Source organism: Heterodontus francisci, chromosome 2 (genome assembly GCF_036365525.1).
Source record: "Heterodontus francisci isolate sHetFra1 chromosome 2, sHetFra1.hap1, whole genome shotgun sequence".
Classification (NCBI taxonomy): Eukaryota; Metazoa; Chordata; class Chondrichthyes; order Heterodontiformes; family Heterodontidae; genus Heterodontus; species Heterodontus francisci.
The window spans coordinates 117,496,668-117,517,154 of NC_090372.1; the positions used below are offsets into that span (position 1 = coordinate 117,496,668).

A 20,487-nucleotide genomic window follows, 5' to 3' on the forward strand; every position below is an offset into this window, starting at 1 on the left:
CATCAGTCAGAACAGGATTCATACCTAGCTCCTAGAGTCTAACCAACTGCACAAATTCATCTCTTTAACTCTTGTAATATTTTACATGGCAGCAGTTCATGAGCATCAACTTTACCTGAGCATTTGTGAAAATTAACCAACAATTAATCAACAAAGTAGTGTCCTTTATGTTTTTAATTTTAATTTTTTTTAAATTCTGGCTTAACAGGAAGTTGTTTTACCTAATTTCTTAAATTCAATTAGATTTTGTTGTTAGTTCAGTATTTTCTGTGATTTAAAATATATTTCAGTCCTTGTGGTTATAAATGTTAAATGTCATATTAAGAAGAGTTACATTTGCAATTGTTTAACTGACATCATGGGTTGAGTACCCTCCTTTAATAAAAACGCATCCTCTCTATCAAATGTTAAAATAATTCATTGACTTGGTTGTTCTGGAGAATAAAAGTTGTAAACGCATAACTAACAAGGATAGCAAAACTAAAAACCAAAAGTGCTGGAAATACTCAGCAGGTCTGGCAGCATCTGTGGGAGAGAAGCAGAGTTAACGTTTCAGGTCTGTGATCTTTCATCAGAACCCAGAACCGTTCTGCTGAAAGGTCACAGATTGGAAACGTTGACTCTGTTTCTCTCTCCACAGATGCTGTCAGACCTGCTGAGTATTTCTAGCACTTCTGGTTTTTAGTTCAGATTTCCAGCATGCGCAGTATTTTGCTTTTATATTAGTGAAAGCAGAACTTTGAATTTACAGAGCGTTCCTACAGAATGAGCATGGCATTATTCTGCCTTAAAAGATATTTTTTCAAATATGGCCTCTGAATCCGTGAGTGATGCACTAGACTTTCAAATTAAAATTCATGGGGCTTGTCTACTGCAGACCTCATTCAAATTGAAAATAACATATTGTTCACTTCTATTTCTAGGCTACAGAAATAAGTGGAAAGTGAAAGTTTTTGTCTCTGAGCAGTCTTAGAATATCTACTTGTTGCTTTCTAAACCAGCACAGTCCTGTAATGCTAATTTTTAAAATCTCTGGTGGTTAAATGAAATGACTGTCATTGTGGGAATGGCAGTTTACAGGAATTCAATTACTGTAAATAGCTAAATTATTTTTCCCAGTACAGTACTTGAGAACTTTCTATTCCTTCATAATTGTTCATTATATTCACTATTCTCCCGCAACCATTGAAAACCCTCACATTTTGTTTTGCTCAGTTCTGTTTGAGCATTTTCTGCTTGAAATGAACATGTATAGTAATGGAACAATTTTCCATTTGACATTCTCATTCTTGTTGTCTAGGATACTGTAGCAATTGCCGAACACCCACCACTCTACTATTAACAGTGCTTAAATTCCAGCTTCATAAAGGTCTCTCCGGATTGCTTGACAAATTGCCTAAACATCAACCTCAAGCAAAAGCTCCCTCTGCATTACTCTGGTAATGTGCCTAATCCCCAACCTCATAACTCCCTCTGCATTACTCTGATAGTGTGCCTAGTCCCCAATGTCATAGTTCCCTCTGCATTACTCTGATAGTGTGCCTAGTCCCCAATGTCATAGCTCCCTCTGCATTACTCTGATAGTGTGCCTAGTCCCCAATGTCATAGTTCCCTCTGCATTACCTTATAATGTGCCTAATCCCCAACCTCATAACTCCCTCTGCATTACTCTGATAGTGTGCCTAGTCCCCAACCTCATAACTCCCTCTGCATTACCTTATAATGTGCCTAATCCCCAACCTCATAACTCCCTCTGCATTACTCTGATAGTGTGCCTAGTCCCCAATGTCATAGTTCCCTCTGCATTACCTTATAGTGTGCCTAGTCCCCAATGTCGTAGCTCCCTCTGCATTGCCCTATAACCCTGAACCTCACAACCCCATCTGTTATCTTGAAACATCCAGCCTCAGAATAGAGCTCCTATTACTCCCTAATGCGGTGTCAGAACTTTAATACTTGAAGTCTCCCCAATGGAGTTAGTACAGGTTGTGCCAAAATTTAAACCTGTTTTAGCTGGGACTTTAATGCTGTATGCATTCATTTCACTTAGGATCAGGAGGCCATCAATCCCATCTTTCTAAGCAGCCTTGATTCAAGTCCCAGAGGTGAAAAGAATGTCTTAATCCAATATGCCATCAAGGCACTGCAGGAAAAAATGCATTTGTAGTTACTGTTCCTACTGTAAACAAAAAAAACCTCAGATTCTTAATAGACAAAATGATACAAAAGGACAAAGATTTGCTTCACAGCAATTCACTTAAGGCACCATTAGCAAAAATATTGATGTAAACCAGTTTCCTTGAAACATTTGTTGATGGAATAATGTTTAAAACTATTTTTGCCTTGTTCCTTGATATTGTAAATAACAAATCATAACGTTAAAATTAATATCTGTGTAATTAAAATAGTGTTTTTATTAATTGATTTTATTATTTCAGTTGAGCTCTTTAGTTATCAAATATGTATCTTGGGATACAAATCTATGGAGTCTCTCTATATTCATTATATGGTGCAGTTTGATATTTGATCAGCATAATATGTTCTAATTGAATGTAAAACCCTGTATGATTATATAACTTGAATTTTCACTTTAATTTATTCCCCCCCCCATTTCTCCTTTTAGTGTATTCCATTTTTTCACGAGTCCATTCCGATCGGAATGTTTATCCATCTTCCGGAGTTCTTTTTGTCCATGTTTTGGAGAGAGAGTACTTTAAAGGGGAATTTCCTCCCTACTCAATGAAACTTGGTAAGTGGCACTCTGCTAATCCAGCTCAATTACCCTGTGCTTAGAATAGATTTATTTAAACCCTGTTTTAACATTGGCGTTTATTTGCTTGATACATTGTTGATGCGTGACACTCATTTCCGCCAGTGTTGCAAGTTTTGCAACTACTTTGCTGCAGAATACTCCCTGTGTGAATACAAAATCAGTTTTTAGTTGTGCAAATAAAGTATCAAGGTTTTGCAGATGGTAATCTTGAGGCAGAAATCTACATTTTTTTGTTACTGCTAAATGTTTGTATTGTATGTTTATATACAAATTATTTTTAGACTTGTCTTTTTTATGCTTTCTACAATGTGGTAAATTGACAACTTCACAACTCAATGACTGAGTTGAGAACAATTAAAATCATGTACTTAGTTGGGTTGCAAAAGCTCTTTACACATGTTCTGAATAATGTGTGGGATTAAAATCACAAGGGCTTTAGCCTTATGCTTCTAAAGTGATAAAATATTCTACAAGTATCTGATAAAACATATGTAGGAGCCCATTTCAACATTTCCATTGGTGCAGCATTTCACAATTCACAGTGGGACTCTTGGATAATGGCACCCGACAGCAAAAGGACAAAGGGAGAGCAACATACGCCAATTTGTTCTCCTTAAGCAGGGATTGTAAAAATAGGTAATATGAGCCAGGAAAATGTTCAGGCCCAATAAGATCTGACAAAGGTGAAAATCTATTTTAAAAATGGGGTGTAAACTATTTGGAAGTTTCATGGCCACTGTTGCAAAATATTACATTTAGCAAAATCTATACAATAAATTAAAATTCTTGGCACTGTTGTCACCCTGTTCCCATGTCGTGATTTTGCAAAGCCTGCATGACATTTAGTGATGTCTAATTAACGTCTATGTACCGCTTATTTGCTACTACTTTTAATGGGTGACGCTATGACAGCTAATGCCATAACAAATAGTGCCTGCTTGTCCATACTTCTTCCAACCACCATTAGGTGGCGCTGCTACTGTATTTGAGTACAAGCCGGTCTCGTATATTGCCTTACTGTGTGTTCAAGGTATTTTCCATTCTTGCTTTCATTTACAATTAATTGGATGTTGATATTTTGTATTTAGGTTAATGATGCAGCTGTCTTTAAAAAAAAAAAATTATTTTCCCCACTGCTATGATTTACAAAAAAGAATGTCCATGCCAGTGTTGTAACTGCTAACTGCTATTGCACATTTAAAAATCATCAATTAGTATTTAAAATTCCATTTTTTTCCTGGCCAGTGGATGATTAACTGTAACCATGTCAATTTTGAGCTCATCTCTCAGCAATGGGATGCAATGTTGTACTCCTTTTATTTATTTCTATTTACCATTTTTAAGGTAGCTTATTGCTGTGGAGCTGGGCTAAAGTAGGTGAAGTTCTGGTATGGCCAGTTCTGGATTCGTGCCTCATTGAAGAAAGAAGTGAACAAAGATCATCTTCCAGCAGGAGATTAGAGAGCAGATTCACGCATGATCATCCCTGGTGCTTTCAAGCAGCTGATACAGGCCACATTAGCAGCATGGGAGCTAGTTATACCCTGTTGATAATTCAGATCCCTTATATTGTCAGATTAACTAATAACTGATGTTAGAGTGGTTCAGTGTAGTACTAAACTGTACAGGCCAGGAAGATCCTAAGTTGGGTTTGAAATGTGTCTGCTAAGTTTGTATGCTGGGGCAGCAATTGGATGCTGCAGTTGCCTCAGTGTCTTTGGGCAAGGGAAGTGAAAAAATCCCCAGTGGTGCCTGCTAGGAGATACACATATATGGACTTTTAGCAAGGACAGGATGAGTTTGGCTATAATGTTGAAAGCCTGCTAAAACTCACTGTCAAAGCTCACACAAGAAAAGTGGCCATTTGGGTGAGCATGAATCAGTACTCTGAAGAGAAAGAGAGAAAAGAAATCAATAGATAATAAAAACAACAAAATATAGATTTTTTTTTTTAGTGGTTATTATCTCTTTTCAAGTTAAATGAAGGCACTTTTAAATTGCTAATATCTACCCCACACTCTGAGGAATTGACTCCTTCTTAGTGGGTGGTCCCATGGATGCCAGACACCCCACAGTACCTCACTAAAGTATCCATTTTTGTGTGAATCTTAATAGTTAATGTTACAGCACTACTTGTGAGGACGTCATACCTGACCGCAAACCTGTTTTTACCCAAAATACATAAACACATTTCAACAGAAGTTACTGGAAAGCAATCAGCAGCACAAATTTTGGGAAAAAATTTCTTTCCTCCTGGCACTGAGGCCACTTAACAAATGGTACTACAAAAAGACTAGGGGACAGATTGAAATTTTTGGGCAAAAGATGCAGGGGGAATATGAGTAAGCACTTTTTTACCAGTGGGTGGTAATGACCTGGAACTCGCTGCCCAGAAGGGTGGTGGAAGCGGCGACAATCAATGATTTCAAGAGGAAGCTGGATGGCCACTTGAGAGAAATATCCTTGCAGGGCTATAGGGATTGAGCCTTGGAGTGGGACTGACTGCATAGCTCTGTGGAGAGCCAGCATTGACTTGATGGGCTGAATGGCCTCTGTGCTGTAAATGATTCTATGACTTGCAGTTTCCTTACCACCATCTTGCCTAAGATCAGTGAATTTGGAGCAAACCAATTATGGTGCATTCCTGGTCTCTGTATCTCAGCTACATAGTGAACCATTAGGGGAGCTCATTTACAGTGTGATTATCTACACTAGCTGTCTTACTCTAATTATTCATTATACCAATAAACACCTTTGAAGTGCAATGCTCACTTAATTCATAATGCAGTATGGGGTTAAAAAACACAATTCAAATAATTAAAAAGAAATCTGCATGTGTATTATAAATCCATTTCTAACATGTTGCTAATTTTGGTTTGGCAGATGCCAGAAATGATCCCATTACATTTAAGACGAATCTAAAAGGATACCCAGACAGACCTGGCTGGCTGCGGTATATTCAAAGAACTCCATACAGTGACGGAGTGCTTTATGGGTCGCCAACCATTGAGAATGCTGACAAAACAACAATCATTGAGGTACTATAGTAACTTGATGAGTAATGCATTATTGTAGTAGATTTTTACTGATTGTGGACAAGATAAAGAATAATTTCTGACCAAGTATGAACAGTTTATTCTCAAAGCTACTTTAACTTATCAAATATGTTAATTCTATCTTGTACATAAATGCAATCTAGTAATTTATCAAAATTTTTGAACCTTTTTTGAAAATTTGCAGTTACAGTAACTACAAGTTTAAGGAAAAGGTAAAACCATACTCCAGGCTGCAAGGGAAAGGCAGGAGGTCCTTTTCCCCAGTGATAGAAGGAAGAGGTCCTCCCACCTAACCAAGCAAGCCTGGATGGAGGTGGCACAGGAGGTTAGCAGCTGTGGGGCCATCCGACGAGACTGGGTGCAGTGTCGGAAGAGGGTCAGTGACCTCATGCGATCAGCAAAGGTAAGTGGCAAGTCTCGAGATTCCTTTTGTGAACTGGTTGGTGCAGCACGTTATGCCATATGGATGCAACTGCAATATCAGAGTCAGGGAGGATAGATGGCGCATGACTGACTGCCTATGCACACCAAGTCAACTTGGTTTATACCTTAGAGCATGTCACACCCATGACAGCATGATTCCATATACCAGACAAAGCATCTCCCATTTGATGCTGAAGCGCCCATGTTAATACAACTGTGAGATTGATGTTCGGCAATGTTCAGTATTGGCATCCTTGCTCTTCAGGGAGAAGAGGGCCCACAACAGAAGGGAGGCAACCAGGACCGGAGGTGGGGTGCCCGACCTGAGGCCGCTGTCGCAAGCTGAAGAGGAGGCACTTGAGTTAGCCAGGAGCCAGGGAGCAGGTGCCATCTCAGATGTGGAGCTCGGGGTCTCAGTTGAAAGTGATTATTGCCAAACACAGAGTAATTGCTAATGACATTTCCTACGCAGGCGTTATGCTGTCATCATTACGACATGTGCAGTATAACACCTAAATGTCGTCTTCACATTGTATCTTGCAGGGCGACCCTCCGAGTTGGCCTTGGAGACCCTGAAAATGACAGCACCTCTGAGGAAGAGATACACTCAGAGGATGCACTGTCCCATGACTCACCCAGCACTCTCCACCAGCATGGGTACACTCGCCTCGGTGGGTGTGCGATTGGTGTTAGATTTGTGGTCACGAGCTGGTGAGAGCACCATATGCGCCTGAGCAGCTGGCTGAGGCCTCTGACAGTTGGAGGACTGTGGGTGTCCAGCCCTATGTTGAGCCCCAGGCTGATGATGAGCCTCTTGTGTCGGCAGCACAGGGCATGCTGGAGCTGCAGGGAGAGGTTAGGCAACATCTGGCGAAGATGCCAAAGGTCTTGCACAGCCTTAAGCAGACAGTGGGGGAGTCCATCCAGGCCAGGCATATTCTACAGATGCTCCGTAACCTGGAAGCCATCGCTGTGGCCATGAATTCAAATCAGCAGTGGCTGGGCGAGATTGAGGACCAGAAGCATGGAGACTGCTCCTAGTCCTTCTCTGGAGAGCAGGGAGGTTCCAATGAGCCGTGAGAGGGAGGAGAGGCTGCGCTTCACGTCTGGGATCTCCACTCGGGGTGATCTGACTGTGGACACTGGCTTCTTAGCCCCTCTGCCAGTGAGTCCAGCTCCAGCAGCCGCGATGCCTAAGGAGAGTCCTGCAACAGTACAGGACACCCTCAGGCAGCCGGGGCCTTCCAGGCCTCAGATAACCAGAGGACGACTGCCAAAGTCATCCCAGGCCAAGGGGCATCCTGATCAGCCTGCCTCCAGTCCAGCTGCTATTGCAGAGGTCGCACTGTGCAGGAGCACCTGCAGACGTATTAAAAAAACACCTTGATACATATGGGTATGCACGGGTCAGATGGCTATGTCATTTATACCTTAATTAAATGTGCTTTTCGGACAATTTCAGCATTCCTGTGTGAATAACGTATGCCACCATGTATCGATTATGTGCCTTTACATCATAAGCCTGACAGTACTGCCAATGTAAGGAATAACATAACGTCATTGCCATGCCAATATGCATGATGTGGCACTGCATGGATTAGTCACACGGGCAATGGCTCAGTCAGCTGCTGCCAGTCATGCTGGAGAGGCGGATGTTACAGAGGCAGAAGACTTCAAACAAGATGCGTGATGGTGGTTTGTGGTGTGAGGAGCATTTGTTGCTTGTGGAAGTGCTGAAGAATCAGTCGCTGTCTTGCCATGCCGGCCCTCCATCACTGCTCTCCGTGCTCTCATGCGCGGTTGTTCCTGCTTGCCCTCTGCGCCCTCATCATCTGAGGATGTCTCCTGCTCCCGTATCTCATCATCCTGCAAGGCCTCCCCACTCTACTGCGATGTTGTGTAGAATGCAGCACACAACTATGCGCCCAACCCTGTCTGGTGCGTACTGTAGGGCTCTACCCGATCTATCGAGACAGTGGAAATGCATCTTTAGCATGCCAATGGCCTGTTTGATGTCGCTTAGCTGGAGCCCTGTCAGGTGTTGTCGCTTTTCTGCATCATTCCTGGGGTTCCTTACTAGCGTCAGAAGCTATGTCAGTAAGGGGTAGCCCATATCCCCAAGAATATACCCCTGAAGGTGGGCGAGGGGAGTGAACAGCAGCGGTACCTGGGACTAGCGCAGGATGAAAGAGTTTTGGCAGCTACCTGGGAAGCAAGCACACTTGCAGGAAGCACTTTCTGTGGTCACAAACTAGCTGCACGTTGAGTGAATGAAAGCCCTTTCTGTTTCTGTATGTGGCTGGTTGTTCTTTGGGAACCTTGATGGCCATATGCGTGCAGTCGATGACTCCTTGCGCCTGTGGGAATCCCGCAATGGCCCCAAAACCAATGGCCCTCTTGGCCAGAGTCCGTCCTGAAGCGCACTTAGTCGCCGGCCTTCCTGTACAAAGCATCGGTAACCTCCCTGATACAGTGGTGTACTTCTAATTGAGAGACCCCACACAAGAGACCCTGGAATGCTCCAGAGGCGCAGAAGTTTAGGGCCGCTGTCACTTTGAGGGCGTAGGGTGACCACCAAAGCCCAGTGGCTGCAGGCCAGTGTTCAGCATTGCACAGAGATGTGTGACCGCCTCTCTGGTCATCCGCAGTTGTCTCATCAAGAGGTTCTTCATCCACAAAGGTGTTCAGAGGGCGAGAGAGAGACAGAGGGAAATGTCCCGACTCCAGAAGAGTATGCAGTCAATGGGGGTCGAGGTCAAGGAGGACCTCCACGAGGTGAAGAGCCAGCAGGCCTCGCTCTTTGCCACGAAGGCCTCCAAGATCATCTTCCGGTCCGGAGTCCGCTCCATCGAGCAGGATGAGACGTGCTCTCGTTACTTCTTCCAAAAGGTACACAGAGAGAGCTCTGTTACCAGCAGCCTGAAGGAAGAGGGTGGCTCGGTAACGTCTTCGCAGTCTGACATACTAAGGATCAGCAAATCCTTTTATGCTGGGCTGTATGACGCGAAGCCCACAGACAGCAGCGCCTCCCAGTCCTTCCTGTCATCTATCACAGAGGTCTTAGATGACAGCAGGAGGGAGAGACTGGACAAGCCGCTAACTCTGGACGAGCTGACAAAGGCCGTCGAGTCCTTCGAGATGAGTAAAACTCCCGGAAGCGACGGCTTACCGGTCGAGTTGTACTCGGCCCTGTGGGACTGGGTCGGCCCGGACCTGCTGGAATGTATACGAGAGTATGCTCCTGGCCGGCAGCATGTCAGAATCCATGAGGAAAGGCATCATCACCCTCATTTACAAGCGGAAGGGGGAGAGGGCAGAAATCAGAAATTGGCGGCCCATCTCACTGCTTAATGTTGACTACAAGATTCTGTCCAAAGTCATAGCCAGTCGAGTCAAGTCTGCTCTGGAGTTGGTAATTCACCCCGATCAGACCTGCACTGTACCTGGCAGGAAGATCTCTGATAGTCTCACGCTACTCAGGGATACGATCGCCTATGTACGGGACAGGAGGGTGGACACCTGCCTCATCAGCCTGGACCAGGAGAAGGCTTTTGACAGGATATCACACACCTACATGATGGATGTGCTTTCCAAAATGGGGTTTGGGGAGGGAATCTGCAATTGGATCAAACTGCTCTACACAAACATCAGTAGCGCAGTCTCAATCAATGGGTGGGAATCGGAAAGTTTCCCGATCCAATCTGGAGTCAGACAGGGCTGTCTCTCTCCCCGGTCTTGTTTGTTTTCTGTATTGAACCCTTTGCTGAGTCTATTAGGAAGGATGCGGGCATAAGAGGGGTGACAATCCCAGGCAGCGGAGGCGCTCAGGTTAAAACCTCCCTGTACATGGATGACGTCGCCGTCTTCTGCTCAGATTCGCTGTCCGTGCGCAGACTGATGAGCATCTGTGACCAGTTCGAACTGGCCTCGGGAGCCAAAGTTAACCACGGCAAGAGCGAGGCCATGTTCTTTGGGAACTGGGCTGACCGATCCTTTGTCCCCTTCACCGTCAGGTCAGACTACCTGAAAGTGCTGGGGATATGGTTCGGAAGGGCCGGGGCGTGCACCAAAACCTGCGAGGAGCGAGTAGCCAAGGTACAACAAAAGTTGAGCATGTGGGGGCAGCGATCTCTCTCCATTGTGGGTAAGAACCTGGTCATCAGGTGCGAGGCGCTCACGGTGTTGCTGTACGTGGCGCAGGTCTGGCCCATTCCCCACTCCTGCGCTGTGGCGGTCACCCGAGCCATTTTCCGCTTCATCTGGGGATCTAAAATGGACCGGGTCCGGAGGGACACAATGTTCAAAGCTCTGGATAAGGGCGGGTAAAATGTACCCAACGTGGCCCTGATCCTGATGACCACCTTCGTGTGCGGCTGCATCAAGCTGTGTGTAGACCTCCAGTACGCAAACTCCAAGTGTCACTACGTGCTGAGGTTCTATCTGTCCTCAGTGTTGCGAAGGATGGGCCTGGTCACATTGCCGCGGAACGCTCCATGCAGTTGGACCGTGACGTACCACCTATCCTTCGTGGAGCAGTTTCTGCGGGAAAACACCTTTGACCACCGGTCCATCAGGCAGTGGTCTGCACGGAATGTCCTCAAGGCCCTACGGGAAAAGGAGACGGTGGATCCTGTCGGATGGTTCCCTGAGCAGACCGTCAAAGTCATTTGGCGGAATGCCTCATCACCAGAACTTTCAAACAAGCACCAAGATGTAGCTTGGCTGGTGGTGAGAAGGGCCCTCCCCGGCAGATCCTTCATGCACACCCGAAGTTTCGCCCCCTCCGCTCAATGCCCCCGCGGTGGCTGTGGTGGGGAAGAGACAGTTGCCCACCTCCTCCTGGAATGTGCCTTTGCAAAGCAGGTGTGGAAAGAGATGCAGTGGTTTTTGTCGAGGTTCATCCCAAGCAGCTCTGTAACACAGGAGTCTGTGCTCTACGGGCTGTTCCCAGGGACGCACACCGAGACAAGCATCAACTGCTGCGGGAGGACTATCAATTCGGTGAAAGACGCCCTTTGGGCTGCCCAAAACATGCTGGTCTTCCAGCGCAAAGAGTTGTCCACCACCAAATGTTGCAGACTGGCACATTCCAAGGTCCAGGACTACGTGCTGAGGGACGCACTAAAGCTTGGGGCAGCCGCAGCAAAGGCTCAATGGGGAAAGACCACAGTGTAAGGTCCCCCCACCAAGCTGGACTGAGGGGCTGGATCCATGGGAAACCCCCCGAACTGTATCGGAAAATTTTCATTTGCTGTAAATGTAAAAATGTAATTGGCATGACAAATGAAATGGAAGGGTTGTGAAGCAACTCATGATTGTATTGAAGGAAACTGATCTCCCTTGCAATGTTTGTATTTTTTGGTGCTGTTTGAAACTGTTTGGCAATGTAATTTTTACGGATTTTTATGAATAAAGTATATTTTGGAAAAAAAAAAATCCGCAGTTGTCTCTGACACTGGTGTTCAGATATCTGCAGGTCCGTCATCCTGTCTTTGGGCTATTCTGCTCCGTGGTGGCAGCTGCTGTTCGCATCTTGGAACTTCCACATGGGCTGCATCTGCCTGGTAATCCTGCCTCCGGCGGACATGCTTCTTCACAGCACGAGGATCCAGAAAGACAGGGTGGACCATCCCCATCTCTATGCTCCAGCTAAACTCATGGGTGGGTGATTGGGGGGGGGGGCTACGCTGCGGGTTGGAACTCTGCATCCATGTTGTTGGGGGTGGGGGGCAGAGAGTAATGTTAATTGCTGTGTTGCAGCATGAGATGTGTGGTACAGCTTGACGCCTGCAGTAACTTTAAGTAAGTGCGAGCCAACCTGACCACTGTTATATCATTCAAGGTGCCCGCAGTGGACCACCAGCAACTGGAACGTACAGAATATCACATTTGTGCCCCCCACTCCCTCCCCACAGAAACGATCATCTATTTCCAGTGGTGGCCCCCTTCACAAAACAAGGGTGCAGGATTCCCCACCACCCCCCAACATGAATGCAGAGTTCAGACCCTCCCCCCACCGCAAACAACATGGATGTAGAGTTCCGAAGCCCCTCAGGAGATTTAACTCTGCTTCGCAAGAAACACGGAGGAGAGCAGCACAGTACTTGCTGACCTTCACAGGCTCCGAAGATTTTTGACTCGGTAGCATCGGCTTTTCCAGGACAGCAAACTGAAGGCACGTAAGTGTCGCACGTCCACCTGAAGATTGGTAACTTCTGGTTGGATCGTGACAGGATACATGGTACTGTATACTGTTTTACATATGCTAAGTTGGGACCCGTGGCGGAGGGGCCGCCATGGAGCTTCCCCGCCGCCGGGAAGATCGGGCCTGACATTCTGGGTGTCTGGCTCTGATCTTCCAGCCACAGAACCCGATGCCGGGGGGACAACAAGATCCAGTCTTCCACCTCTCTTCCAGCAAAGTTTGGCAGCAGAAGCAGCTCCAAGGTTATACAATAAATTTATAATCGAAAATGGGGATCAGGCATTCCACTTATATTGCATTTATTGCGTGTCTCAACGCTTTACATACTTGGAAGTGATGTGCCTCTTTTTACGGAGGTCAAATGTGGCAGCTATTTTGTACATAGCAAGATTGCACACATAACAATGCCAAGTTCATTTTGTTGGTATTGGCTAAGAGATGGACATTAGCGTGAACACGCAGAAAACTTTCTACTCTTTAAATAGTGCCAAGGGATCTTTTACATCATTGTTCATCCAAAGGGTGACATCTGCAGCAGTGCAGCACACCCTCAGTGCTATGCTGCAGTGATAGTCTGGCTTATATGTTGCTAATCCGAGAGTGAGCTTGAGCTGCAATCTTCTGATTTAAGGTGAGGGCGCTGCCAATCAAATAATGACATTTGAATAAAATGGCTATCCTGTCCTCTTCGAGTCTGGTCACAGCTAAGAATAATCACTGGAAGCTGTGCTTTTTCTCTTAAACTTTCACTTACCTGATCATCAGTAACGCATTGCATACTGTCACTTCTCGCGTACGGGGTTTTTGCTCTTCACTTGCTGTCTTTTTGCTATTTACACCACGCCTGAGTTACACACTGAATGAGCTCCAGATTCTTTTCCTCAGAAACACTCTGTTTAGGCCCTGCTGTTTTTTTCTTTGTGTATCAGGGGTTACAGCACTGTAGAGCAACAACAGCACCATTTTGAAGAGTTTTGGTGGAGGGATTACATTGTGAGTCTACACGTCGGAGAAAAAAAAAATAGAATGAGGTGTAAAATTCCGGAATGGAAAATAGCAGGTGGTTAACTGGCAGAAATGGGTCAAAATCCTTGAACTCCCTCCCTAACAGCACTGTGGATGTACCTACACCACGTGGTCTGCAGCGATTCAAGAAGACAGCTCACTACCACCTTCTCATGGGCTATTGGCGATGGGTCTTGCCAGTGATGCCCACATTCCATGAATGTATATTTTTTAAAAAGTGATAAAAGCACGCAACATTAGCAGGAGGCATAAGAGAAATCCAAGAAATAAAAGACAGAGTTGAAGCGCAAAAAAGTGTGTGAATAGCTAAAAGAATGAGTAATAAGCAGGTGAAAGGGAAGCCTGAAAAAATGGAAAAGCACAGCAGGCTCCAGTTGCCCAGGAAATTGGTAGAAGGAAAAAGAAAAGTTCGATTATGAAGGGTGTCAACCCTTCTGTTTCCCCATTCCCGGAAATCTGGCACACACATTCCACATTGACAGCACTTCCTGTCAGAGAGTGGATGGTTGGGAGCTATAGTTAAGGTCTGAAATTATTAGTCAGTATCAAGGCCAGAGGACTGCAAAGTGCCTAATAGAATGTTGAAGTGGTGTTACTTGAGCTTGTGTAGAGCTTTATCAAAGTAGCTTAGAAGGCCAAAGATAGGAGTGGGACGGGAAATTGAGGACAGATGACGGGGAGCTTGGGTTCGCAGTTATAGATAGATTAGAGGTAGAAAAGTAGTTGCCTACCCTGCATTTGATCTCCCCGATGTAGAGGAGACTGCACTGTGTGTAGCAGATATAGTATCCAAGGTTGGAGGCAATGCATGCAAATTGCTGCCTCACTTGGAAGGAGTGTTTAATACTGTGAATTGTGTTGTGGGAGGCGATAAACGAGCAGATATTGTATTTCCACTGCTTGCATAGGAAGATGCACAGTGAGGAGAGCAGGTGATGAAAGAACTAACCAGGGTGTCTCTTTAGAAAATGAGAGAGGTGGGAAGGATGCGTTTGGTAAGGACATGCTGGACGTGGCAGAAATGACAGAGTGATCTGTCAAATACAGAAGCTTGAGAGTAGAAGGTGAGAACAAGGGGGACCCTTTCATGGTTCTGTTGGGGGTAGGTGGGGAGGGTGTAATGAAAGCGAGCTGAATATGGGAAGTCGCATAGATGGACTTGATCAGAGTAAATAGCACCTTCGATTGAGAGCAGTCCTCGGCTGAGGGCAAAAGAGAAAATTTCAGAAGCACTGGTAGGGAAAGCAATATCATCAGAGCAGTTGTGACCAATGGAGAAACTGGGGGAAAGGAATGGAGACCTTGCAGAAAGTGGAGTTGAAAGAAGTATAATTCAGTGATGGGAGTTAGTGGGCTTCTAGTAGATGTCAGTGGAAAGCAGATGTTGAGAGGTAGAGATAGAGAAGTCCAGGAAAGTAAAGGAAGTGTAGGAGGTGGTTCATATAAAGGTACGGGAGGGATGGAAATTTGAAGCAAAATTAATGATATTCTCCAGATCAGGCATGATCAAGAACTAGAACTGACACAGTTGTTAATGTAATGTAAAAAGAGGTCAAGGAGGAGGCCTGACTAGCACTGTGGGTGTATCTACCTCACATGGACTGCAGCGGTTCAAGAAGGCAGCTCACCACCACCTTCTCCAGGGCAATTAGGGATGGGCAATAAATGCTGGCATAGCCAGTGATGCCCACTTCCCATGAATGGATAAAAAAAAGTACATAGGGCAGATTGGGGAAATCCCCATCCCCAAAGTAAAAGGAAAAGGGAAGGTAATATGCCCTAAAGTAAACAGCACTTGTGAAAGCCACAAGAAAAATAAAAGTGAGGTCAGTGTGGATGTGCCCACTGAAGAATCAAAGGGTCAGGTTTTAAATCCAGAGCTAATCAAACACAGCAAATTAGATTCAGAACCCACTGCAGACAAAGTGCAGAACGAAAACCCAGATGCTTCACAGGGGCTAAAAGAAAAAGTTTACCACCCTCTGTCACCCTTGAGATAAGAATTATCAATATGCTAGAACCTGAACTATTCAATCTATGTGTCGTGGAAGCAACAGATAAGGAGTTAAGGCCTGTACAGGCAGTGAAATTTGTTAACAGCCAGGAACAATGTAGTAATGGAAGTTTGCATATTAATGGAAGTTTGCATATTGCAGACCTTGGTACAGAAAAGATGTCACTCCAGCAGTCTCCCAAATTACTGCAAACTGATGCTAGAGAAATCCAACCGCATTGGACACCACATAAGTGTGGTGAGAAAGGAATAGAAGACACGAGGTTTCCTAAACAAAAGCCTTAAACTTCAATGCCCGGAAGAAATGCAATTATAATTGTCCCTCATCCAAAAAAAAGATGAGAAACTCAAACTTGAACAGGAAGTAGCTGTTGCAAACAATGCCAGCTATAGCCGTTGTAAGATTGAGGTGTACATGTCAAAATGAGTGCAGAATGTGTGTTCATGTTTCTCTTACCTTACCCTGAAGACTATGTAAAAAGGAAAAATGCAATCCAGTAAAGACATACCATATTCCTACTTTTAAGATATGGACTTTATTCAAGGTAGACGCTTTAAAATTGACTTTACCTTTATAAAGGTGGACAATGCTGCAAAAGTTGGCCACCAAAGGTTGGATGACCTGGCCTGTGTATTCGAACACCACCTTACTGTCTGTTAAGGACAAAAGGATACATTCTAGGCTAAGAAGTGTCAATTACACCCATCCTGAAACCTTCAAGAGACATTCCTGAATTGACTGAATTCTTCTGATAAAGAAGGTGTGAAGTAGCTACATCATAATAGGATTATACTCGCCAGCCATTAATGGATGGCCATGGATTCCACATCCTGGTTCATTGTGTGATCACACAAGGGGAGAGGGCCATGTGCCAACTAACAAAGACTCTAATTTGTTGCATTTTGACTTTTAAAAGGAATGCTTTGGAGAGAGAGAGATCGACCACAGCTGCATCACAGAAAAGCCTGTCCAGCCAAGAGCTGTGAGGATCCAAAAAAACAAGGGAGGAGCCCTGCTGCTCATTCTACACTTCAACTTGGTGCAGCAGAGAACTGAAAGTGGCTGCCGTCACCTCCAATCTGAAATCTTAACCATCAGAAATCTACAACACCTCAACAAGTCAAGATTACGAACAACCCAGGCCTGCATCTTTAAAAGAAACTGTTCTGCTTAGAAGATTCAACAGGTTTACCACAAACCACAAAAATCTATCACACTTTGAACCCTTACCTTTTGCCTTCTATCTGTTTTCTCTTGAGAGTGCATATGAGTGAATGTGTGCGTGAATGGTGTTGCGAACATTTTGGGGAATGAATATTGATCAATAAATAGTTAATCTTCAGTTTCAAACCTACAAGAAAACCTGTCACTGTCTTGTTTATTTAGCAAGTAAAGCACTTGGGCTAAATCATCATTTTAAACAAAACATGATTACGGTCACTTGGGAGGTGAACAGTGGGAACCACCCACACCTCGACCACCTATCTATAACAGCATCATAATGGCATATAAGCATCATAGATATGGACTACATGTACCAAATTCTGCTGCAATTCCTGTTTAAATATCCATTTGTTTAAAGTTTTATAATTCCACCCACAGAAGTCATCATCTTGTTGGAAAGGATGCATGTATACTTTAAATTGCAAAGACTAAGTGGTATTCGTGAGCTTATCAAAACCACAGAAAAGGAAACAAAGTACCAGGTTTTCATTTGAAGAATGCACTTCAGAACTTGCATGTGTTTCCCTGCCCATGACTGGCATTATAATTCCTCACAACAGGGGGAAGTTACCACTAGTAAAATAATCAGTTTACCGGCAGTGAAAGTACTGTATAATGTTTGAACATGACTTCCCCCAATTCGTATCTCTGCTTTGACTGCAGAAAAAATGTGTGATGTAGGTGTCCGTAATATTTTCATTTAATTACGTTTTTCATTACTGTTTCACTGCTCTGAACAGATTGATTTAATTATTTACATTTACAATAGGCAGCACAGAACGTACATTTACAATTTGCACAGTAATTGTGTAGGATTTTACCTATTGTCTTAGGCATGTTCACTTTTAATTGGCATATATTTATCTTTTAATTTTGTTGATTTTCTGTTTCTTTTCTCTTTTGTCAGATCACTGCTTATAATAGGCGAACGTATGAAACTGCAAGGCATACTTTGGTTGTCAATATCATGGCTTCAGATGGTGAGCTGCTATACTTTTTTTTTACGTTTTTACTGTTTTACATAGCAAGGATAATGTCTTTGGAATATTTGTGTCAGCATCTGTAAAGACAAAAGACAGGTTAATGATTTGGATGTAGAACTTTCATAGCTTACTTCTCCATGTGTCCTCTATGCAACTGTAAGAGGCAGCTTTGGGTATATCTGACCTTAAAGTTGTTTCTGGCCAAATCCTATTGTGGAGACATTACAAAAGAAAAATTTAAAATTGCCAACTGCTCACAAGGCAATTTTCAAAACACCTTCTTTATTGAAGGAAGTGGTTTTACAACAAAACAAATTTGCGTCTTTGCCCTAGAAGGTGAAAAATTAATACTGAAGTTACATTGTTGTGGGGCAACTCAATTACCACACGAGGAAACTGAGGTACAGGTTCAATCGATTTATTTAAGCATACGCAGGGAGAAACATCACCTCGGGTATTCCGAGGTAATACTCTAACTTAATATTCAGGAGCACAAACTTATATACCGTTCTTATCATACAATGTGTTCAAACAGCGGATATGATTGATCATAAAACAATGGTGATTGATTACACATTCCAATGAACACACATCCTCAGCCTTTTCAATACACATACCAGATGGCTCTAACCTAGCTTATTATCTCTTTATTTCCCATTACACCAACATTCCATGGAAACAGTAGCCTCGAGGCCCCGGCTCCAACCCGCGCTCCCGAATCCTGTCCTTTACCCTAACATCATGTTTGTTTCTTTTCTCAACCTGACTGGTAAATTCTGCTGAGATGCTTTTCTAAAACTCAACTTGTTTCTACTTAACTCCTTCAACATCAAAAACTAAAGAAGTGAAGAGGAACAGGGAGAAACAAGGGGCAATAAGCATCAATAACAAGTATTTGGAGGCACGTTTACTCACTGGTATGTGTAACAAAAATCCCACATTCGGCTGTTTGAAGCTATGAATAATAAAGTACAGGCAAAACGGGGCTGGGACCAATGTACTCGTGGGGTGGTTTACTAGTGCTGTTGGGAGGGTTTAAACTAATTTGGCAAGGGGATGGGAACAACAAATGTAGCATTAGGAATGATAAACAAGGTGCACAAAGGATTGGGAGAGACAGATAGCACTAGAGCAGAAATAGTAAGTTATTAGGTGGGGTCAGACTGAGAGGAAATACAGTAAGATGTAATTCAGGTTTCACCGCATGTACGTTATTGCACAGAGAGTGGTGAGTGAGTTTGGTGAGCTGCATGTGCAAATAGCCGCATGGGAATATAATGTTGTGCCAAAAATAGAGACCTGGCTCAAAAAATAAGATTGGGTACTAAATATCCCTGGAAAGATAGGGAAGGAAAGAAAGGAGAAGGGGTGGCAGTATTGTTTTGAATTCTGGATTTTCTAACAAGGTAATGTTTTTAAAATTGTGATTTTTAAAAGCTTTAGATGGAGTCCGGAAGGTCAGGTCACCTCATATCCACTCTGCTAAAGGACAAGCCAATTCAAAGACTTTTTTTTTTTTTGAAAAACAGAGACTGCAGGGGTAACACCTTAGGAACAATGGGTTTTACCTTTCCAGACCTTTGGGTCATAAGCAAGAGGGTCACTGAAAATGCAAATGTACCAAGCAGCTGTTAACACCTGGAAACAATGGAAGGCCCAGGTAGCTCTGTGAAACCAGACTTCTGAACTTTGCAGATTGGAACAGGACAATAAACTATTGACTTTTGAGTTCAGATAAATTTAACAGACTTTCTGAAGGCAAACAGGCTGTAAGAGAGGAAACCAGTGGTTGCAACCTCCGAGAAGGCGGTAAGGAAGACGAGCAGCAGTGGCGGCTTTGAGAGAGAGAGAGGGAACACCTACTCTTAAAAGCCTGAAACAACAAAAGGCTGTGAAAATGAACCTGTTTTGAAAGTTGAATCTTGCAGAGAAGTGGATGACCAGCAGGATTACCAGGAATTGCCTTATTCACGGACGTCCAGATTGGAAGTGAATGGAGAACTGAGCGAAGAGGGCATTGATTTTTAAAAAGGTCTGGGTGATCCATCTCATTGCTTCTGGAAGGATTTTGGGACTTTTAACTGCAAAGATTTTGCCATCTAAAAAGGACTATGCAACATATTAGTGTGGTGTGAGGTTTTCAGGTATTTTAATAAGTAATAAAAATACCTTTTCTTTGTAATCTGGATATCAGCTACTTACAGAGTACGATTAGTTAATGGGGATTTCTTTTATTTTAGTTATAATAAAAGTCTTAAAACATGCAGTCTTGTGTAATTCTTTACATTGGTCTGGGGATTCATTATCTCGTATTTTAAAGTTAACGGCCTCACTGAGGTTGTAACAAATTGGGGGATCGGGTCTGTGATATTTATTTATTTATTTAGGAGATACAGCACTGAAACAGGCCCTTCAGCCCACCGAGTCTGTGCCGACCAACAACCACCCATTTATACTAACCCTACAGTAATCCCATATTCCCTACCACCTACCTACACTAGGGGCAATTTACAATGGCCAATTTACCTATCAACCTGCATCAGAGGCTGTAAAACAGGTACAGTGGAATTTGTTAGAATTTAAATGAACAAGATTTCAATTTACTTTTGCTATACTTATATAGAGAAAGTCAGCATGTCTACTTTTAATGCTCAAGCCTTTGCGGAGAGAGAATACAGGAGCGGAAGTAGACCGTATGGCCCTTCGAGTCTGCTCTGCCATTCAGTACGATCATGGCTGACCTTGGGTTTCAACTCCAACTTGCCGCCCGCTCCCCATATCC

General features: G+C 43.8%; 1 protein-coding gene across 2 annotated transcripts in view; it reads left to right on the top strand.

The window, feature by feature from the left end:
* Window positions 1-20,487, top strand: part of sgce (sarcoglycan, epsilon) — a 125,442-nt gene that overhangs the window by 20,241 nt on the left and 84,714 nt on the right. For both annotated transcript variants that reach the window (XM_068009915.1, XM_068009908.1), the window contains 3 exons: window positions 2,624-2,749; window positions 5,657-5,811; window positions 17,630-17,702. In XM_068009915.1, coding sequence (XP_067866016.1) covers window positions 2,624-2,749; window positions 5,657-5,811; window positions 17,630-17,702 — 354 coding nt within the window. The remainder of the gene's footprint in view (window positions 1-2,623; window positions 2,750-5,656; window positions 5,812-17,629; window positions 17,703-20,487) is intronic.